The 23360-nt window shown below is 49.0% G+C and overlaps 1 protein-coding gene across 1 annotated transcript; it reads right to left on the minus strand.

Moving 5' to 3' along the window:
* Window positions 1-10324: 10324 nt before the first annotated feature.
* GPANK1 (G-patch domain and ankyrin repeats 1) lies at window positions 10325-19344 on the minus strand. Its single transcript, XM_085887447.1, has 2 exons — window positions 19147-19344; window positions 10325-11754 (listed from the first exon to the last, which is right to left on the minus strand). Exon 2 carries the CDS (start codon window positions 11741-11743, stop codon window positions 10631-10633), a length of 1113 nt encoding a protein of 370 aa, XP_085743573.1. The 5' UTR covers window positions 11744-11754; window positions 19147-19344; the 3' UTR covers window positions 10325-10630.
* Between the last annotated feature and the right edge of the window lie 4016 nt (window positions 19345-23360).

Here is a 23360-nt window from a genome sequence, read left to right on the forward strand (position 1 = left end):
TGGTGTGTGGACATATCACCTTCGACTTTGGAACCATAACAGGCAGCAATGAAGGTAGTTGCCTCAGATATCATCTTTTCCTCATCTGCTTCCAGCTGACCAAGAAAGGTGGGATGATATCTGCCCATTAGTACCTTCAGTGCTGTGGCCTTTCCAATGCCAAACAAATATGACAGTATAGCATCCGGTCAGAGCATGTACAGCAGGCAGATATTTGGCGATGCTTTTGTGTTTCAGTGCTGTTTGGCGAATGTCTACATTCGCCCTCCCAGCACACGGACTCTCCATGCTGACATCCACAGTCGTCTTTTCCTCGAGGTAGAAAAGAATCAACAGGACAAAGACATCTGTATCATCGCAGACCACTTTGATGTGTGAGTCACCACTGACACCTGACACAATTCCAGCTAAGTGATGGATGATGATGACATCTGCTTCTTCATGGTGTGTTTTCAGATCTTGTCTCTAGAGAGTGGAATTGTTCCATACTTGTTCTGGTGTAGGATCTTTTCCGGTGATCACCAGTTTGGTCTGATTGTCCACAATGTAGGTCATCAGATACTGTCAGATCAAATTGATCAGTTGTACTTTGTTGTAGGCTACATTTAGGACCACTTTTTGTGCTGGAAGTGTGTGCAAGTTGATTGATGTTTTAGACTTGAATCATGACCTGCGCGACTGGATCTTGTCATTTGTTTCGTACTGATTTTGATGTACCTGTCGAAAATCAGGTATACGTCACAACACTCCAAATGGTATTTGATGGTTCCCATGAAGTTGATCACATAATCCTCAACTGTACCATTTGTGGGCCAATGTACAGTCCATAACATGGCGCATCCATCGATGATGACAGCATCTGGAACACCTTGGATTTGACTTGATTGCTCAACTTGGAGTTTCATCTTCAGGATTGCTTTCGACTGAGCCCACATCGCACCGCTCTCATCAAACAAGGAGGCTGGGACGGGGACAGTTCGTAAGAGAGGACATTCTTGATATCAATATCCCTGTATTGTTAGAGACATACGACTCGGGTGTAGATTAATTCGGTATCATATACTGGCCTTCCATCCAGTTTGATGCTCTTTTTGGTCGAAGTCATCAGGGTCACTTTCTTGGTTATTGTCTTGTTGAAGCTTGTTGGCCATCCAGATTCAAATTCCACCATCTGTTGTCATCTTAACTTGAGAGAATCATCAACGTTTACCTTGTCTGTCACAGGAAACAAAGTAGTAGACACCAAAATTGTGTTTAAGTGCATTAGAAGTGAAGATATAGCCCAAAACAGAATTTATCGAAAGTCGGTGGCAGCCATTTTGTTTTTCACCTCTTAAAAAAAAAATTCATCAAGGGTGTGAGTCTGGCACCCGGCTGATTCTGATTCAGGATAGCTCAGAGATGACGAATCAACCAAAAAAAACTTCATAATGACGCTAAAGCACGCTTTGCCCTGAAATGGCTGTTTGGCATCTGGACTATTTCCCACACAAATGCCAGAACATCCTTTATTAAAACCCACCTTCCTTCCCAGATTAAAAAAATAAAATAATTTTTTTTTTAATCTGCTTACTTTATTAATCCCCCGATTTTCTTCGTTTTTATTAACGAGTGGAACTGCTCCTTACGGGAGCGGCAGGATCAAGTTATCCTCCTCTCTGAAGAATTAGATTATAGTGCATCGAGGCTCTGACCCATGAGCGTATAATGCCTCAATGATGACGAGTTTTCTCCCTTTCAGTTTGGTGTTAAACAGCAGTTGCGATTGTTAAAAAGGTAATCATACGTGTTCATGGTTTATAATATTTTTTACTTCTGGTAGCTTGCCCCATGATCAGCTATTTTGACCCCTTGGGGAGAGAGAGTATTGTTGTGGTTACCAGATTCGCAAACCACCATTCAGGTCCCTTAGGTGAGATATCTCGGTAAGTACATGTGTAGTTAGGCCCAAACCCGTTGTCTAGTGGGAATACATGTCATTTATGCGTGCTGCGACTCTTCAGGATAGCCGTTTTTCTTTTACTATCTTTAATTTGGACCAACCGCCATTGTTACCACCACCAACCACCGCTTCACCACAACCACCACGACCTTCACGTCACACCTCGCAACCGTCGCATCGCCACCGTTCTTGCGCCGCCTGTGGGTACCGGTGTTGGACTCGTGCAGGGCGCGCGCCGAACAGCGTGTACAAAAATCACGGATTTTGTGCTTCAAAAACGGATCAAAAACGACACACGCCCACTTTTTGCCGTCCAATCGGTGAGCGAGGGGCGAATTGGCCCCGCCTCCAGGGCGTTGGAGGGCGATCGATATATGCAAATTTATGGATCAAAAAGCATTCACGCCCACTTTTTCTCGGGCCAATGGGGAGCGAGGTGAAAGGTCGAAGGGAGGGGGTCAAAGATGAGAGGGCGAAGCTACGGGGCTGATAAAAGCGACCGTGTTCGTCAGTCCAGAGAGTAGGAGAGTCGAGAGGGAACAGAGAGTCAAGACTTCGCGGGCGGTGGACTTGGCAAGAAGGAGCTGGTCGTCGTGTGCGTTGGCGTTGGAGTCGGAGCGGAGGGGACGGAGCTGTGGAGAGGCGGCGAGGGCAGACGAGGGGGTGCTCGCGTCGTGCAGGGAGCTGCACCCCAGGGAGGCCGACAGCGCGACCTGGCCGAGGTGGAGACGCTCGTCGCGGGACAATAAAAATCCTCTATACCCCGAGCATCAGCAACCCCCTCCTGTTTCCCCCCGCGCTGAGATAGTGCGACCAAGGGGGCCCCTTTCCCACCCCCTACCAGACACTGTCCGCGAGGCCCGCGGAGTTGAGGCACCATCGCCGCTCCGCGTCTCATCACCAGACGGGTAGGCCCGACCCGGTCTCGGCCTCAGGCCCGCCTCATCCTTGAGGGTATTCTTTTCCTTGGTTTTGGGTATGTGTTGTCGGCGCCGTCTGTGAAGTAAAATTGTATAAGTGTTGCCGTGTGCTCGTGTAATCGGTATTAGATCTGCATTGTCGCATTTGCTTTTTGTGTAAATTGAATTGTGTTTTTCTTTTCTGTGTGCTTTTGGTGGAATTGAATATGTGTGCTTTCCGTTCGTCGCGAATAAATGTGCTTTGTGTCGAACTGTTTCCCGCTTCGCTTCGTCATTTCCTTCATTGAATCCTCATCTTGCTTCACGTAAAGGGTTGGTAGTGGGCTGAATACGCCCGATAATTAATCGAACCGTCGAGGTCGACGATAACACCGCTCGGTTATCCCGATAGTACGGAACGGGTCGCTTAAGTGGCCCGTGTCCGAAGTCGACCTGCGGCGAGGTGCGATCGCCCGGTCTACCCTCCGCGTGGGTACTTAGGTAGGTCGAATTTGGCGAGCAACCCTATCCCACGCGGGGGCTGATTGGCTCGATCGCGGTGAGACCGAAAGGTCCACCCGTGACTGGTTCCCGGCGTTAGTCCGCGAGGGTCACGACTGGATTGTCCGTCCGGTGGGCGACGTGCCGCGATTCGAGTTACGTGGCCGTCAGCACGCCGGCGGGCGCGAATCCGCAACACTGGTGTCAGGTCGTGCGATACAAATTCATCGCCCTCCTCGCGGCACTGGTATCGGAGAACAGGAAAACGGGCTCTCCTGTCTCCGGCTAAATTCACGGGAATCGGTCCAGGGGTGAGAGAAGCGACCCCCGATTCCCTCCAAATTACGAGCGAGCTAAATTAACCCTTCACGAGAAGCAAGATGGCGTCTCAAGGCGAGCGGGAGCCGGGGGTATTAGAAATGGATGTAGAATGTGTAGAATCCATGGTCCAGGATGGAATCCCCGAGCAGGAAATGTTGATTGTGCAGGAACACGGACTCGCCCAACTGAACCCAGAGCCCGAAATGGGTGCGGCAGCGGCCGCGGTGTATGACACCTCCCCCCCCCTCTCCACCAAAACCCTTCCCCGATCCCTGCCGAAACGGCTCACCCAAGCGCACCCGACATGGCCCAGCTATTCACCATGCTGGCAAAGATGAATGCGGAAATGATCGAAAAGATGGAAGCGAATATGAAAAACGAAATGAAAGGCATGAACAAACAAATGAACGAAAAGATGGATGCGAATACACAAAAGATGGATGCGAATACACAACAAATGAACAAAAAGATGGATACAAATACAAATGAAGTGAAAACGACGATGGATGCGAATACACAGCAAATGAGGGAAGAAATGAAAGAACTACGGGGTGAGACGCAGAACATGGGCCGATGCCTGCAGGCGGGCATGAAGGCCGTGACCAGGGAGCTGGGAATGGCGACTCCACGTGTGGGAGCAAACGAGCTGGAAGGGGGTGCAACGGCTGACAGGCCCGCGGTGGAGGCGGGTAAAAAAATAATTCGGGGGGCGTGTTGGGCGAGGGTCGTGACAGAGGAATCGACGGTGACCAAAAGGGAAAAATTAAATGGGGAGACCAAAACGTGTGAGACGAGACACGAAATGACGACAACGGAAATAATAGTTGAGACAAGAGAGGTAAAGGGTGAAGAGTTGGCAGAGACACGGGAGATAGGAACGATAGAGGAGAGACAACACGATGAAGACGGGGTAAGTGACGCACACACACACAGGTAGTGGAGGACAATGGGGTTGAGCTCGCGGAGCGTGTAGAGACCCAGTGCGAGCACCTGGATGGCCTCCTCCAGGAACGAGGGGAGGGAGTATGCCCCCTTGAGGTGAGTCACGACCAGGTGAGTTCGGTCGTGCTTTGCGAGGTTGAGGGGAGGAGTGCTGTGGACAGGTGCACGGAGAGCTTGGGGGGTATAGAGGCCCCGGAGACCCTTGTGGGGACACGAATCCCCAGTGTGGTTGTCCCTGTGTGTGTGGTGCAAGGTGTGAGTGCGGCCCCGTGTGTGGAAGCGACCCCGTGTGTGAGTGGTGTGGTGGCGATGGTGCCGGAGTGCGTGCTTCCCAGCACGCCGTGTGTGGATGAGGCACCGTGTGTGGAAGAGGCCGTGTGTGTGGATGAAACGGCCAGTGTGAGTGAGGCACCGCAGTTGAGTTCCCCCGCGTGTGTGGATGAGGCACGGAGTGTGAGTGAGGCACCGCGGGTGAGTTCCCCCGCATGCGTGAGTGAACGGCCGTGTGCAAGGTCGCTGTGTGCAAGGGAGACCGTGTGTGTGAGAGAGCGGTATGTAAGGGAGATGTCGGTCGGCATGCGGGAGCACGCAGCCGCGTCTCCCGGTGTGAATGTGATGGAGTGGAGTGTGTGCGTCGTAACACGCAGGTGTGCGTGGGTTGAATGGCGACGACGGCGACAGAGGAAAGAAAGCCGAGTAGCGGCTGTAGTTGTTTCGGGGACCGTGCCGGGTTCACCCAGCAGTGAGCACGCGGTCCGTGCTGTGCAACGCATGAGACCACCACGTGCTCGCTTGCGAGAGTGAAGTCCCGGTCCGGAAACGCACGCGGTGGATTTGCCGATCCCGCGGACGGACAAAGTTTAGGCAGGATAATGGATTTGGACCGGATGGGTTCTCCACGCGATCGTGTGTGTTAAGCTCCAACGGGCAAAGCACATGTGTTCGCGTGGGGAACCCCTCGAGACGTGGGGCGTGTTTTTTTTATGCGCCCGGTGACGTCATGGCTGCACGTGTGGTTGGAATCCGGCAGGAGGGGTATCCCGGCCGGATGGTACCGTCTAATGAGGGACGAGGAACACGTGCAGCTGCATGACGTCACGGGCAGGTGTAAAGTGCGCGAGCTCTGAGTTGCCGCGCAGGTGCTGCGCATAAAAAAAAAAAAAACAAGCCTCACTTTCGGGTGCACAGGATTCCTGGGCAAAGGGTGGAAGACCCCCTTGACCCCTGGGCACAGGATGAAAACTAGTTAGGGGGAAGGGTTAGCTTAGCTAGACCGACTTCATGGGGCAGGGGTAAGTCCTCATGGAGTCCGTGGAATGGATTAGTTAGAGGGATTGTAGCCAGCTTTAGGTTGGGAAATAAAATGGGATGATTTGGAGACAGTGACAGACAGTGAATGTGTAGAGGGGACGTAGCTTAGCTACGTAGTGTTAAAAGGAACGTGCTATAGTATAAGGGACGACGTGGGAGCACGAGTTAGTTAGGGGAGGTAGTTAGGAGGATGGCAGAGTTCAGCGGTGAGTGTGTTGAAGAGTTGTTGGTGAGTGGATTGGAAGCATGTGCTTGGTGAGTGAGTGAGGCCAGCGGGTCTGTGTGAGTGGAGCGAATGGGGAATGCATGGTGCGATGAGTGATTGGGGGGAGGAGTGACTCCCGCCCAAGGGACCCCGGGGTCAGAGTAAAGTGAGTTAGCTGAGTTAGTCAAATTGAAAAATGGAGGTCGTTTTGCTGTTGGTGGGAATGTAGGCTCGAAACCCATTTGGAGGGGTTGCAGGAGCCCTGTTGACGGGCTTGGGAGCGTGGCTGCGAAAGGTGAGTATCGCTGAGTGGGTACCCCGGGCACCAGGCTAGTCGGCCGCGGTAGGCCATGGGTCCATGGGGGGCCGGGATAGAGTAGTGGGCACGGGTGCGCCTGCTTGGTGCAGGGGCCCGGGGCGCCATTAGCCGCGTGGGCAGTGTTGTGGGCAAGGGTGACCCTCGGAAAGGGGCCTGGGAAGCCAGCCTGCCACGTGTGCGTTTCAGGGGAGGTGCCATGGGGGGGCACTCCCCGGTGTTAGGGAGCTGGTAGGCTCGGAGGCAGTGTAGTGCCCGGGGGTGCCATAGCGGGAGATTCGGCAGAGGGTCGTGCCTGCCAAAGGGAGCCACGTGTCCCAGCCAGGAGACCGTGTGAGGGCACGGAGAGAAAATTGGGGGGCGAGGCCCGAAATTGTGAGGACACCAACACAGGCAACGGGAATCTGGGTTGTTAGAACCAATAGTTTAAGCGAGAGGCGCTTGTTGAAAGCCCTGGGGTAGTTTAACAGTTAAATGGTTAGGGTAGATTAGGAGATGTACCCCTCCGCACCATCCATCCCCTCGCTGTCGTTGTGGGCCGCTGGACCCACTTTGGTTATAGATCGCCGAACTCTGGGGAGGCCATTCTGAGGCTTCGTTGGGCCTCGACACAGGACGTTAGCTCTCCCTTATTCCCCTCCGGGAAGGGAACGTAGGGGTTGGGAGTAGGCTAGGTGACAGGATAGGTTAGCCGAACAAGGACGATAAAGGGGGTTAGGGGACGATTTATAGTGGGGAAGTAAAAATAAAAACAACAAAAAAATAAGTTGGGGCTAAATTGGGGTTTGACAAATTAAGGGAGTGGGTATGTACAGTGACAGGCAAAGGCGATAGGTGGGAGGGAGACAGGTAGGTAGGTCCGAGCCCGCCTTCCAAGTGGCCAGCACCACCGCACTCCCTCCACCAACCTCCACTGAACGGCAAAGGCTGGCCAACTTCATCGGCTGGCCGTGTTTTTCTTCAAGGCGGAGGCCGGCCAACTTCATCGGCAGCTGTTGTGTTGCTGCAAGGCCTGTGCCGGCCGGATCATCTGCAGCTGTGGTGCTGCAAGGCCTGTGCCGGCTGGATCGTCTGCAGCTGCTGTGCTGCAAGGCCTGTGCCGGCCAGTTCATCTGCTGGCTGTTTTTCTTCAAGGCCTGTGCCGGCCAGTTCATCTACCGGCTGTGTTTGCCTGCAACGGCCTGGTTCTGCGGGCTGAGTTTGCCTGCAGCGGCCTTCTTCTGCGGGCTGTGTTTGCCTGCTGCCTTTGCCATGCCATGCCCACTGCCCCTGTTCACCAGCCCCCGTTCAATTTTTGCTTTGCCCTCCCTGTTCACTTCCATGTGCGCCAGGATCCGCAAGGCAACAGTTTGCAAGCTGCAAGAACTGCCCTGTTGGCAGCTACAACACGGGCCTGCAGTGGCGGCCCGTGCACCGTGTTTGTGTCCATGCATCCATTCGTTGTGTTCATTGCGTGTGCCACTTGAGCTGGCACGGAGACTGCGTTGTGCAGCCCATGCACCGTTGTGGTTCACTGCGTTCAGTTCAAAAGGGAAGGCCTTGGACTGCGTGTGAGCAGCCAGCCACGTTCCCTGTCACCTGCATTGTTTTGAGCCAGAGACTGCATGCGGGCAGCCTGGCTCCCTGCTAACTGCTTTCTTTTGCAGAGTTCAATGATCCTGGGCCATGGTTTAGTGTAAAATTTGTAAGTTAAGGTTAAGATGTACTGTAAATATGAGTGCGCCCCCGGCATGTATGTCTTAGCGCCGGCAATTTTATTTAAGTCGTCCGTGTGAGTGAGTTTGTTTAGGTAGTTACGCAGCCCTCAGGTTATTTATTTTGGGGACACGAATACCATGAATGTCGCACTCAGGGATCCGTAGGTAAAATGTACTAGGGGAAAACTACACATGATGGCACACGAAAATTTGACGACTCGGGACGAGTCTGTAAAAAGGGGAGGGGGTAGTGTTGTGGTTACCAGATTCGCAAACCACCATTCAGGTCCCTTAGGTGAGATATCTCGGTAAGTACATGTGTAGTTAGGCCCAAACCCGTTGTCTAGTGGGAATACATGTCATTTATGCGTGCTGCGACTCTTCAGGATAGCCGTTTTTCTTTTACTATCTTTAATTTGGACCAACCGCCATTGTTACCACCACCAACCACCGCTTCACCACAACCGCCACGACCTTCACGTCACACCTCGCAACCGTCGCATCGCCACCGTTCTTGCGCCGCCTGTGGGTACCGGTGTTGGACTCGTGCAGGGCGCGCGCCGAACAGCGTGTACAAAATCACGGATTTTGTGCTTCAAAAACGGATCAAAAACGACACGCCCACTTTTTGCCGTCCAATCGGTGAGCGAGGGGCGTCTGGCCCCGCCTCCAGGGCGTTGGAGGGCGATCGATATATGCAAATTTATGGATCAAAAAGCATTCACGCCCACTTTTTCTCGGGCCAATGGGGAGCGAGGTGAAAGGTCGAAGGGAGGGGGTCAAAGATGAGAGGGCGAAGCTACGGGGCTGATAAAAGCGACCGTGTTCGTCAGTCCAGAGAGTAGGAGAGTCGAGAGGGAACAGAGAGTCAAGACTTCGCGGGCGGTGGACTTGGCAAGAAGGAGCTGGTCGTCGTGTGCGTTGGAGTCGGAGCGGAGGGGACGGAGCTGTGGAGAGGCGGCGAGGGCAGACGAGGGGGTGCTCGCGTCGTGCAGGGAGCTGCACCCCAGGGAGGCCGACAGCGCGACCTGGCCGAGGTGGAGACGCTCGTCGCGGGACAATAAAAATCCTCTATACCCCGAGCATCAGCAACCCCCTCCTGTTTCCCCCCGCGCTGAGATAGTGCGACCAAGGGGGCCCCTTTCCCACCCCCTACCAGACACTGTCCGCGAGGCCCGCGGAGTTGAGGCACCATCGCCGCTCCGCGTCTCATCACCAGACGGGTAGGCCCGACCCGGTCTCGGCCTCAGGCCCGCCTCATCCTTGAGGGTATTCTTTTCCTTGGTTTTGGGTATGTGTTGTCGGCGCCGTCTGTGAAGTAAAATTGTATAAGTGTTGCCGTGTGCTCGTGTAATCGGTATTAGATCTGCATTGTCGCATTTGCTTTTTGTGTAAATTGAATTGTGTTTTTCTTTTCTGTGTGCTTTTGGTGGAATTGAATATGTGTGCTTTCCGTTCGTCGCGAATAAATGTGCTTTGTGTCGAACTGTTTCCCGCTTCGCTTCGTCATTTCCTTCATTGAATCCTCATCTTGCTTCACGTAAAGGGTTGGTAGTGGGCTGAATACGCCCGATAATTAATCGAACCGTCGAGGTCGACGATAACACCGCTCGGTTATCCCGATAGTACGGAACGGGTCGCTTAAGTGGCCCGTGTCCGAAGTCGACCTGCGGCGAGGTGCGATCGCCCGGTCTACCCTCCGCGTGGGTACTTAGGTAGGTCGAATTTGGCGAGCAACCCTATCCCACGCGGGGGCTGATTGGCTCGATCGCGGTGAGACCGAAAGGTCCACCCGTGACTGGTTCCCGGCGTTAGTCCGCGAGGGTCACGACTGGATTGTTCGTCCGGTGGGCGACGTGCCGCGATTCGAGTTACGTGGCCGTCAGCACGCCGGCGGGCGCGAATCCGCAACAGTATATTATTAGTGTTAATATTATTTTGAAACGACATTAATACTATGCTATTACGATTATTGTTGTTATTACTTTATTATTAGAAGCAGCATTGGAAAAATGCCATGATTAGCTATATTAACACGGATATACACCTTAACATGGAAAAATCCCTTGGGTGGGGGTACAAAGTCACTTCAACCTCCATCCTGTGACCTTAATCTTCTTGTCAAGTTTGGTTGAGATTGGATAAGTAACAATCAAATATGTAATGGTCAAAAAGACAGACAGACAGACACCAATTTGCGTATTTTAATATGATATAAACACCACTCCCTCCTTGTAATCAGTAAATAGCCCAATCTTTAAGGTGGCAGACACTGCTCAAACATTTGACTTTGAGGTGCAGAAGCAGTGTACGTCATCTTGTTATATCCTTTATGTTTCAATTTGGGTTTTATCACATATTATGTAGCAGTGTCGTCAATCATTTGACTGATAGACAAAATAATAAAACTGCAATATGTGTAGAAATACAACAACCATATATCCTGGGGCAAACAAAAATAATGCACAAGCACAAAACAAATTCCCTATCTTCTCATTATTCATCACAAGTGTTCATGTAGCTTCTCAGCTGTCGCTCCCACATCCTCTGTTTATCCTCAGATCTGCGCTCAGCCCGCCGTCCGAGAGTTGCAGCTCTTTCTTTCCTCTTTGGCAAGACCGCTGGCTGGATAGCTTCAGCATCACATGGTCCAAAATGTGTCACTTTGGCCTTGGGGTTGGAGCCAAAACCAAAACCAGCCTGATCTCGTTTGAGCACGGTCTTAACAGGAAACTTTCGGCCTGCCCCTTCTGGTCCAAGGCCAACCTCACGATTCCAACCTTTTTTTAGAAGCAGACGAAAACCAACATTACTGTCAGGGATATGATAATATGTGCTGGGCAGTGGCTGGTTTTTGTTGAGAATGTGAATTGTTGATGTTTCATGGCGGACAAGACTTGTTCCACCCACGTTATACTCTATACAGCATTCTGGACAGTATTTCATCTCCTGAGATGCGGTTTCATTTTCTGCTTTCTTACGAGATATAAAACTCCCAAAATCTTGCAGCATTTCAAAAATTTCATTGTGACCTGCCTCTGCTGCCAGCTGCAAAGCGTCATGACCCTGCGTGTCTTTGATACCTTTCCACGGAGCACCAAGCTCCAACAAGTGTTGCACTACGTTAGCATGCCCTGCAAACGCCGCGCACATCAATGCATTCCAGCCATAACCATCACAAAATAAAACATCGCAGCAGCCTCTGCCCAACATCTGCTCAATGCTTTTCCAGTCTCCCTCTTGTGCCAGACGCAAAAGCTGGTGACCCACCCTTTGTCTGTCTGCTTCAGACACAAATTGGGGTACACCAACAGAGCTGGACACAGATAAAGCATCTGCTGGCGTGTGTTTGTTGGTTGCGAATCGAGTCATCGACACCTTTGAACATTTGGACACCTTGCATTTTGTTAACTTACGAGTGCCAAGCTGAGTCTGAACAACAGGAGAGGCCAGGAGATTCTCATAAAATGTTCTCGCCTCATGACCATTGAGAGTCTCTTTGGGTGGTCCTTGACCCTTTCCTTTTTCTTCCGTTTTCCTCTCACCATTCCTCCAAGCTTCTCCTTCTTTAGAAGCTGTTACGAAGGGTACACGTCTCACGTGGTGCATTTGTACATGCCCTGTTCAAACACAAATGTGACAAAAATGTTAATCATAAGACAAGGTTCATGGTTTCATCTGAAAAATGAAGTTTTACGTCCATCCTCTTACATCCACATTGTGCAAGGTACAAAATGGGATTGTGACTTAGCCAAAAAGAAAGAAGTCATCACACCAAAGGTTGCTGAGGTATATAAGTGACAACAGTGAAGATGATAAAATGCCAATGAACATGTTCTCCAGTCTAAGCTAGAGTGGCACTCGGTAGAGCACATACCGTTGACAGGATGAACAGTTCACATTTTGCATCCCATTGATAGGCCGGATCTGAATCTGGACCTGAACCAAAATCTAATCGGCTTGTTCTTGTCACCTACCCAATTCACCCACCAAGTTTTGTCATAAACCATCCAAAACTTTGAGATATCTTGTTATATATTGTTTTTGGCCCAATCTCTCAATTATGAAGGATCAATTAAAATATTCTCATATCCAGATCCAAATCTTTCACCAAAATCAAACAAATTTATCCTTGTCACACACCCATCCTGTCCACCAACTTTTATCCGAATCTTAGAATGAACCAAGAACTACCACTCCATCATCCCCACCCTACCTCAAATGTCTTCCGTTACATCTTCTCATTTACAATCAATCTCTTGAGGCTTCTGAAAGCTTTACGTTTTCTTTCTTAACAATAAATACCTGGATTAGTTCTATGTCGATCACTTATAAAGTTATAAGCAACGAACTTATTATGTCCATCATTTTGTTGCCACTTTCAACATCTTCAAGTATCTCTGTGGTGTTAATTGTTCAGGTTAAATCTAGCTGTTTCCTCCCCACAGCTTCCTCTCCTATCCCTATCAAATAAGTCGATAAGAACAAAAAAAAATCATTTTAAAACAAGTCTTCTCTTGCTATCTTCCTTCAACCTCTATCTTCACATTTCCTTCTTCCTTCCCTCTTCAACACTCATCATTCCCCTGATCCCACACCCTCCCTCCCCTGCCCCAAACTACTAATTGAAAAAAAAAAAATATATATATATATATATATATATATATATATATATATATATATATATATATATATATATGTTTGTTTATAGATCCTTTCATGACATTAATCTCCTGCCTGCTCTCCTCTTCCTTTCATCTCCAGTTATGACGATGGTCATGCTGTCTCGTCACAAGAGCTCTGGTGAATCCTTTGTTATTCATCCATCTCCTCCCCACCATTTCTATTCATTCCTTCCTGGGTAGAAACAGTTCATTCATACTGAATGACCACACAAGCAGTGTAGCCTTCCTGAAAGCCTTCAATCACATTACTTTTAACCCTAACAGCGATATGGTTGACCACACACTGATCTAACACTGAAAATGTCTTACTGTAAGTGGAGACACACTAATCAAGGAGTCAGTACTCAGAGACTTTGATCTAAATAACATGGAAATTAGAAAAATGACCTGGTAGCAGGATATGAAAAAATGAAGTCAAAATAACCCGTAAACTGAAGACATCCGACATCATACCAGTGATAATTGGAGCAACGGGAGTGAAAAAGAAGACGTGACTGAGATGTTAAAATCTATCCTGGGGAATATTACTACAAACGAAGTGCAGTTGTCAACTGTCGGGGATTCAGTGATGATCCTGCAATGAACTATCGGAGCAAAGATTTGAGAACAAGAAAACATCACAACTCGGTCCCTGAAATAGAGGTGGATACTTTGAGTCATGGGAGGATTTCGTTCCATCTTCTGAAAGCTGCAAATGGAGATTACAACCGATTCCTAAAAAGATCTTCTATGGAGTCCAGACTTCCCCATAAACCCCCAACTGATCCCCTCTGTAGTAACCCTTGCCTCCACAACCCCTGCACCTGCCATGCCGACCCCAACACTCTAGAAATCCGCCCCTACCATCCCTGCACAGCCTGTGTCACAATCCTCCCCTCCCGAAATCCAGCAGGCCCAATTATGCATCACGCAACCCTTTCCAACTGGTCAACGAACAGAGATTTAATATCCAACCTCCCACCTCAAGGTTGCTGCCTCATCTCCAAATCATATCCATCTTAACAGAAACCTTTTGTTTTAATTGCAGGATGTCCTGGACAATGTTTGAGTTGGTGGCAGTGTTGCCATATACATCAGAAGCTATCTTCCCCATTGCCCCAGCCTTGCCCTGTTCTCCATAATCCCTGTGGAATATGTCTATATCCAAGACCTTCTCCATAGGTGTGTGTGTGTGTGTGTGTGTGTGTGTGTGTGTGTGTGTGTGTGTGTGTGTGTGTGTGTGTGTGTGTGTGTGTGTGTGTGTGTGTGTGTGTGTGTGTGTGTGTGTGTGTGTCATGAATAAACTAACATTTGTGAGATGGTGTGGAAACATCTTCGCTTCCAAGTCATGAAACTGACAAATATAAGTTTATATCTGATCAGTTTCACGACAACATCAATCCCAAACGGAGGTCTAATTTCAAAGGAAAACCAAACTCACGCTTGTGTCTCTTTTTTTTTGAGACTTACCAATTAATAACAACAATAATAAATTCCACCCCAAATTATTTGACAAACAAAATGCTTTAACATCCCACTTTGTACAAATACATTTATTGGACAGTAACATTCCTAAAAAGCTTTTCTATGGTAAAGTTGCAGGTGAAACTAAAACAGTACTCTGCAGAGCACATACCTCCACCTGGCTGAACAGTTTACATTTTGTACCCCACTGATAGGTCGGATCTGGATCCGGATCTGAACCAAAATCAAATTGTTCTCGTCACCCAACCAATTCTTCAACCAAGTTTTGTCATAACTCGTACACAACTGTTTGAAATATTGTGTGTGTATCCAAGTATCGTTTTGGGCCCCATTTGTCAATGGTGAAGAATTGCTTAAAAAAAAAATTTATTCTCACATTTGGATTTGGATCTTCACCAAAATTGAATCAATTCGTCCTTTACTTGGCAAACAACCAATCTGCCCACCAAGCTTCATCTAAATCCATCCATAACTGTTTGAGATATTGTGTTGTATATCGTTTTTAGTCCAATCACTCAATGGTGAAGAATCACTTAAAAAAAAAAATACAGTATCCAGATCTGGATCTTCACCAAACTCCAATCCATTTCGTCCTTGGCACATAATCCAAACTGCCCAAATTTCATAAGAATCTGTCCACACCTTTTTGAGATATCCTGCTCCCAGACAAACAAACAGACAGACAGGGGTGAAAACATAATCTATGTCCACCTTTGGTGAAGGTAATAACAGTTTCAGGTGAACAGTTTCCCTAATTCATATGCATGGTGCCAAAACTGACCATCTGATATAGGACTGGTCCTGCAGATTCTCATCTTACCCAATTAGAGGCCCTGGAATTAAAGGCCCTCTGTATCATTGGAATCTCGTGTCAGGAAGTTCAATCTCAGGGCCTGCTCCTTGTTCACCAGGAACATGTTGGTGGGTGACCTTGCGATTTGTATTCAATGCCTCGATTATGGTCTTACTCATACCTTCTCACCGCTCCTCCCAGCCCCTATCCCAGACAAGTCACAAAATTTTGCCAAAAACCCTTCCATGTTAACCTCCCGAAGACCAAACTCAATGCTCATCTCCATTATTTACGACCTCTATTTTCTCACCTGTGGAATTGTCTTCCTGAGTCTGTTGTCACGAGCTCTTCCCTACAGGATGTCAAGTCCACTGCCCACCACCTTAAAAGGTTTTTCCCATTCACACTATTTTGCTTTACTACCCCCACCGAGATCTTGTTTTCACTCTTCCACATTTTCCTCTCTTTGGTGCCTCGGCTTGTTGTCATCCCAGTTTTTTTTCCTTTGCCTCAGCTTGTGTTTTGATTCACTGTGCTCTTCCAAATGACTGTATGGACTTTAATATTCTGTACACGTTACAAACCAGCAATATTCACATCATCCATTATACGTTGTTTCTCTTAAAACCAGCAATTATTCTAGTCCCGTTGCTTCACTTCCCTGTAAAAACTAACTCACTGTTCAATGTTTCAGCACAGACTTTCATTTGCTGTTCACCTAACCCCCAAAATGTCCAGGAGTCACTTAACAACAATTATTGAGGTGGCATAAAGTACAAAGTAATACTCATACATACATCCTCGACTAACCTTGGTGAATGGACCTCGATGCATTCAAAATAAAGTAAAAACATACGAGGATCACCCTGCTTTAGGTCGATGCTCGATGATTGCAAAATTTAATGTATACCATCGTATTTTTTGTCTCTGGTGAATATCAAATTTCTCACCCTCTCTGCCTTGTTCCACAAAATGGCATCTGGTACAGTTAGAAAGGTCTCATGGCTGTCGCTTTAGTAAAAGCAACCTCCAAATGAATTGAAGACACTAACGCAATTTCCACTGCATTAAGGGAGCGGTTTTGTATACATGGTCAAGGCTCATGGAAGAGAATGGAAGGGAACAAAATGGAAAAGGAGAAATACCAACAGCAGAGCAAAAGTGAGAGTGATCAAGGGGAAGGGGAGAAGGACACATGGGGGTGAGCAAACTGAACCACATGTTGAACGAGATCAGCACTCGGTCGAGCGCATACCTTCGCCAGGCTGAACAGTTTACATTTTGTAGCCCACTGATGGGTCAGATCTGCATCCGGACACGTGGGGGTTTTGCAGAACTTTTGAAAGAAGGAAAGTAACGAGCAAAACGACTCCTCACGAGGGGGGTCCGGGGGCATGCCCCCCTGGAAATTTTAGAAAATTTTATGTGAAAAATTGTTACAAATGTGATCCTGTTCAATTTATAACGAAAAAAAACCATGCAAAGGAAAGTGATATTTGGTGAAGAATTTTTGTTATTTCACCTGAATATCCATTGCTGGGAAGATTATTTTCAGTTGGATGGAACAACATTTTATCATAAAATAAATGAATACTGAATACCACATACCTGTGCAGGACTTTTAATACAAGTGTTTTACCTCTGGTAGCTTGTACATGTTGCTGCGTTTGAGCCTGGGGGAATAACTGCTGAAATCTGTCTGTCCGGGTTCTTCCCAACATCTTTGTTCCTTTCACGTTTTTCATTTTTTTTTTTTCCACAATTCTCTTTATTCGTTCTAATTCTCCCTTTTTCTTCTCTTTCATCTTTTACTCTCTATTCCTCTTTCGTTATCCATCTCTGAATTCTTGCAGAATTTTTTTTCCAGAATGCTCTACTTTACACTGGAGAGAGGGTAATTCCAGTAAACTGCTCCATAACATGATCTGTGAGTTTAAGTGGGTTTTTGTTATATCGGATTGCGAGCGTACTTTATTTATTTAGTTATCTGCCCGTTTTCATGTCCATCTATAGTTTGTCCCAGGATTCCCAGTTTTCATCATCTAATGCCTCCTTATAATAAACTGCTGTTGGTGTGGTTACTGACCATTGCAGATTTAGCACGTAATAAACCATTTTGGCGCAGCTGTAATGGCACATCCCCGGGGAAGGTTAAAATTGGTAATGTTCTCTAAAAAGAGATCAACGGAACTAACAATTAAACCACCTCCTCCAGCAGGGGTCAGTAAAGATACACTATCCTGTGTGTACAAGGGAAAGGTGAAAATCGTAATAAACTAAATGAGTTTTAAAATGTTTATTTTATTTGCATTTATCACACTCCAATCACCGTCACACGACCCTCAATCCCACTCCTCCCTGTCCCAATCCCCCACATATTTTTTTTCTCTGTGTAGATCATTACAACAATACGGATTTCCATGCATATATGGAAGAGTTCTTGTCACCTACCCAACTCATCCACCAAGTTTCATCCGAATCCATGCACAACGTTTTGAAATATCATGCGATTATATAGTTTTTGGCCCCATCTCTCAATGGTCAAGAATCACTTAAAAAATTCCAGTATCCAGATCTTCACCAAAATCAAATCAATTTGTCCTGTTAGATATCAAATCGAACCTGCTCACCAAGTTGAGATATCGTGCTGACAGACAGACGTGAAAATATAACCTCCGTCGACCTTTGGCGTCGGAGGTAATGAAACATAACAAGAAGTGGAAGGGAAAGGTGGTGATGAAACAGAAAATGAACAAACCAATAGACAAGTTACAAGAAAGATGTCGTGCGTAGCACGATACTTGAGAAATCCAAAAAACAAATCTTCAAATTTCAAGTCAATTGGATGAAGATTGACAATTTTCGAAATTTGGCCTGTGTTGACCTTTTGGCTTATGTTGTCTTAAAATAAATAGTTTTAAATAATTGCCGATTTGGGCTTATAGTAATTGGTGGTTGAATTCAGTGACCAAATATGCAACTCCTGTTCAAATTTCAAGTCCATTGGTTGAAAATTGAGGATTTTTTTCGAGATATTTGATAAAGTTGTTGATCTTTGCCCTGTGTTGACCTCAAAAACAATGGGCTTGATTCTTATGAGGGACTATCAGGTGGTGAAGTTTCGTGAAGATTGGCTTATAATAGTGACCTGTAGGTGATTGACATACAGAGACAGACTCAAAGACTAAACCAATACACTTGCAAATCTTCTATTTCACAATTAACAAATGAAAAAGAGGTGAGGAAGATTGGGAGGCAGGGAGGGGTGGGGAGAGTGGGGGACAGTAACATGGGAAAAGGGAGTGCTTGGGAATGGGGGTCATTAGGGGTAAAAGAGATTATGAGTATGGATGGAGGGGTAACCCGAAGTCTTCAAGTCCTGAAAGTAAGAATGGGACTGGGCAGACGGGGGAAGTTGGTTCCACAGGTGAAAGATGAACAAATGAGTGGAGGTGAGCAATGAGCCTGGATTTGGGGAGTTTAACAAGGAGAGGGTTACGAACAGACCATGTCTGCCCTGCAGAAACCAGGGAAAGACAAAAGCAAGAGAGAGACCAAAAAGAGGTAAAATTCAAAGAGACCAAATAGGAGGAGGTAAAATTCAGAGACCAAAAAGGAGGAGATAAAATTCAAAGAGACCAAAAAAGGAAGAGGTAAAATTCAGAGACCAAAAAGGAGGAGGTAAAATTCAGAGACCTAAAAGGAGGTAAAACTCAAAGAGACCAAAAAGGAGGTAAAATTCAGAGACCAAAAAGGAGGAGGTAAAATTCAGAGACCCAAAAGGAGGTAAAACTCAAAGAGACCAAAAAGGAGGTAAAATTCAGAGACCAAAAAGGAGGAGGTAAAATTCAAAGAGGACACCAACATGTGTGCGATGCGATTGAGAATGAAAGCTTCTATGCTGGCATCAAAAGGTCGATTCACGTTTGAATAGTCGGATATAATGTATCATAAACATGTAAATGAAAGATGCACGTTTCAAATTTATGTCCTGCCGATAATTTAAACACGTTGTTAAAAAAAAAGGATAAAATTGCACGCAACACAGCGAGGCAAACACACGAACGCACCTGAAAGAAGAACCAGGTGCGTGCCTCGCGTTCTGCAGTGGCATCGGAACACTGTACACGATTCTTTGTTGAGGCACACAATTGATTCGGGGCTAAATAAGTAGGGCTAAACAACTATTGGGTAGGGCCGGAAAGACAATTCAACGACCATATCGTCACGGAAGTTTACTTCCGGGTCCAGCTGATAATAAATAAATAAATATTGGTTCGAAACCACGCATTGTTGATTAATAAAAACAAAAATCACTTTGTAAATGAGTTTTTTCAATATTTTGCTGAAATAAATTATTTATCAGAAATAATAAATTCTAATATATTTAGTTCAATATATTATTTGAAGGCTTACCATTCAAGTAATTGTATTGACCAATGGGGTGACGTAATATCGATCCAGCGGATGTGACGTACATAATTTAATTGGTGCAATCCTCACCTCCGACCCATTTCTCCTGATTTCCTTTTTATGAAGTGGATGACAATTCTCATGACAAAAAAACACAAGGCAGTGATGTGGGGTCCGCACATTTTATACGAGCAAATATATAATCTGTCGCATAGCTGACGGAAATATGAGGTGAGGGGAGGGGGAAAAGATAAGGAGGGAGATGAGGAGGGAAGAGGGATGTGGAGGAGGGGAGAAGGGAAGAGGAGATGGAGGAGAAGAGGGATGTGGAGGAGGAGAGAAGAGGGATGGAGAGGATTTGAGAAGGGGGATGGAGAGGATTAGAGAAGAGGGATGGAGAGGATTAGAGAAGAGGGATGGAGAGGATTAGAGAAGGGGGATGAAGAGGATTAGAGAAGGGGGATGGAGAGGATTAGAGAAGGGGGATGGAGAGTATTAGAGAAGAGGATTAGAGAAGAGGATGGAGAGGATTGGAGAAGAGGATGGAGAGGATTGGAGAAGAGGATGGAGAGGATTAGAGAAGAGGATGGAGAGGATTAGAGAAGAGGGATGGATAGGATTAGAGAAGAGGATGGAGAGGATTAGAGAAGAGGGATGGAGAAGAGAAGGGAAGAGGAAAGGGATGTGGAGGAGGAGAGGAGAAGAGGGTTGGAGAGAAGAAGAGAAGAGGGATGGAGAGGATTAGAGAAGGGGGATGGAGAGGATTTGAGAAGGGGGATGGAGAGGATTAGAGAAGAGGGATGGATAGGATTAGAGAAGAGGATTAGAGAAGAGGGATGGGGAATATTAGAGAAGTGGGATGGAGAGGAGAAGGGAAGAGGGATGAGGAGAGGAGAAGAGGGATGGAGAGTAGAAGAGAAGAGCGATGGAGCGGATTAGAGAAGGGGGATGGAGAGGATTAGAGAAGGGGGGGTGGAGAGGATGAGAGAAGGGGTGGAGAGGATGAGAAAAGGGGGATGGAGAGGATTAGAGAAGGGGGATGGAGAGGATTAGAGAAGAGGGATGGAGAGGATTAGAGAAGTGGGATGGAGAGGATTAGAGAAGAGGGATGGAGAGGATTAGGGAAGTGGGATGGAGAGGATAAGGGAAGTGGGATGGAGAGGATGAGAGAAGTGGGAGGGAGAAGAGAAGTGGGAGGGAGGGAGGGAGAAGAGAAGTGGGAGGGAGGGAGGGAGGGAGAAGAGAAGTGGGAGGGAGGGAAGGAGGGAGAAGAGAAGTGGGAGGGATGGGAGGGAGAAGAGAAGTGGGAGGGAGGGAGGGAGAAGAGAAGTGGGAGGGAGGGAGGGAGAAGAGAAGTGGGAGGGAGGGAGGGAGAAGAGAAGTGGGAGGGAGGGAGGGAGAAGAGAAGTGGGAGGGAGGGAGGGAGAAGAGAAGTGGGAGGGAGGGAGGGAGGGAGAAGAGAAGTGGGAGGGAGGGAGGGAGAAGAGAAGTGGGAGGGAGGGAGGGAGAAGAGAAGTGGGAGGGAGGGAGGGAGAAGAGAAGTGGGAGGGAGGGAGGGAGAAGAGAAGTGGGAGGGAGGGAGGGAGAAGAGAAGTGGGAGGAAGGGAGGGAGAAGAGAAGTGGGAGGGAGGGAGGGAGAAGAGAAGTGGGAGGGAGGGAGGGAGGGAGAAGAGAAGTGGGAGGGAGGGAGGGAGAAGAGAAGTGGGAGGGAGGGAGGGAGAAGAGAAGTGGGAGGGAGGGAGGGAGAAGAGAAGAGAAGTGGGAGGGAGGGAGGGAGAAGAGAAGTGGGAGGGAGGGAGGGAGAAGAGAAGTGGGAGGGAGGGAGGGAGGGAGAAGAGAAGTGGGAGGGAGGGAGGGAGGGAGAAGAGAAGTGGGAGGGAGGGAGGGAGAAAGAGAAGTGGGAGGGAGGGAGGGAGAAGAGAAGTGGGAGGGAGGGAGGGAGAAGAGAAGTGGGAGGGAGGGAGGGAGAAGAGAAGTGGGAGGGAGGGAGGGAGAAGAGAAGTGGGAGGGAGGGAGGGAGAAGAAGAGAAGTGGGAGGGAGGGAGGGAGAAGAGAAGTGGGAGGGAGGGAGGGAGAAGAGAAGTGGGAGGGAGGGAGGGAGGGAGGGAGAAGAGAAGTGGGAGGGAGGGAGGGAGGGAGGGAGAAGAGAGAAGTGGGAGGGAGGGAGGGAGGGAGAAGAGAAGTGGGAGGGAGGGAGGGAGGGAGGGAGAAGAGAGAAGTGGGAGGGAGGGAGAAGAAGAAGTGGGAGGGAGGGAGAAGAGAAGTGGGAGGGAGGGAGGGAGGGAGAAGAGAAGTGGGAGGGAGGGAGGGAGGGAGAAGAGAAGTGGGAGGGAGGGAGGGAGGGAGGGAGGGAGAAGAGAAGTGGGAGGGAGGGAGGGAGGGAGAAGAGAAGTGGGAGGGAGGGAGGGAGGGAGGGAGAGAAAGAGAAGTGGGAGGGAGGGAGGGAGGGAGGGAGGGAGAAGAGAAGTGGGAGGGAGGGAGGGAGGGAGAAGAGAAGTGGGAGGGAGGGAGGGAGGGAGGGAGGGAGAAGAAGTGGGAGGGAGAAGAGAAGTGGGAGGGAGGGAGGGAGGGAGAAGAGAAGTGGGAGGGAGGGAGGGAGGGAGAAGAGAAGTGGGAGGGAGGGAGGGAGGAGGGAGAAGAGAAGTGGGAGGGAGGGAGGGAGAAGAGAAGTGGGAGGGAGGGAGGGAGGAGAAGAGAAGTGGGAGGGAGGGAGGGAGGGAGAAGAGAAGTGGGAGGGAGGGAGGGAGGGAGAAGAGAAGTGGGAGGGAGGGAGGGAGGGAGAAGAGAAGTGAGAGGGAGGGAGGGAGGGAGAGAGAGAGAGTGGGAGGGAGGGAGGGAGGGAGAAGAGAAGTGGGAGGGAGGGAGGGAGAAGAGAAGTGGGAGGGAGGGAGGGAGAAAGAGAAGTGGGAGGGAGGGAGGGAGAAGAGAAGTGGGAGGGAGGGAGGGAGAAGAGAAGTGGGAGGGAGGGAGGGAGAAGAGAAGTGGGAGGGAGGGAGGGAGGGAGAAGAGAAGTGGGAGGGAGGGAGGGAGGAGAAGAGAAGTGGGAGGGAGGGAGGGAGGGAGAAGAGAAGTGGGAGGGAGGGAGGGAGGGAGAAGAGAAGTGGGAGGGAGGGAGGGAGAAGAGAAGTGGGAGGGAGGGAGGGAGAAGAGAAGTGGGAGGGAGGGAGGGAGAAGAGAGAGAGGGAGGAGGGAGGGAGAAGAGAAGTGGGAGGGAGGGAGGAGGAGAGAGAAGTGGGAGGGAGGGAGGGAGAAGAGAAGTGGGAGGGAGGGAGGGAGGGAGAAGAGAAGTGGGAGGGAGGGAGGGAGAAGAGAAAGTGGGAGGGAGGGAGGGAGGGAGGGAGAAGAGAAGTGGGAGGGAGGGAGGGAGGGAGAGAAGAGAAGTGGGAGGGAGGGAGGGAGGGAGAAGAGAAGTGGGGAGGGAGGGAGGGAGGAGGGAGAAGAGAAGTGGGAGGGAGGGAGGGAGGGAGGGAGAGAAAGAGAGAGGAGGGAGGGAGGAGGGAGGGAGGGAGAAGAGAAGTGGGAGGGAGGGAGGGAGGGAGAAGAGAAGTGGGAGGGAGGGAGGGAGGGAGAAGAGAAGTGGGAGGGAGGGAGGGAGGGAGGGAGAAGAGAAGTGGGAGGGAGGGAGGGAGAAGAGAAGTGGGAGGGAGGGAGGGAGAAGAGAAGTGGGAGGGAGGGAGGGAGGGAGAAGAGAAGTGGGAGGGAGGGAGGGAGGGAGAAAGAGAAGAGGAGGAGGGAGGGAGGGAGAGAGAGAAGAGAAGTGGGAGGGAGGGAGGGAGAAAGAGAAGTGGGAGGGAGGGAGGGAGAAGAGAAGTGGGAGGGAGGGAGGGAGGGAGAAGAGAAGTGGGAGGGAGGGAGGGAGGGAGGGAGGGAG

The sequence above is a fragment of the Eptatretus burgeri genome, chromosome 1 (genome assembly GCF_056783735.1).
Source record: "Eptatretus burgeri isolate ZD-2024b chromosome 1, Ebu_testis_v1, whole genome shotgun sequence".
Lineage (NCBI taxonomy): Eukaryota > Metazoa > Chordata > Myxini > Myxiniformes > Myxinidae > Eptatretus > Eptatretus burgeri.

Coding starts and splice junctions, on each gene's coding strand:
- GPANK1 (XM_085887447.1), bottom strand. CDS start 11,743: ATGCACCACGTGAGACGTGTACCCTTCGTAACAGCTTCTAAAGAAGGA.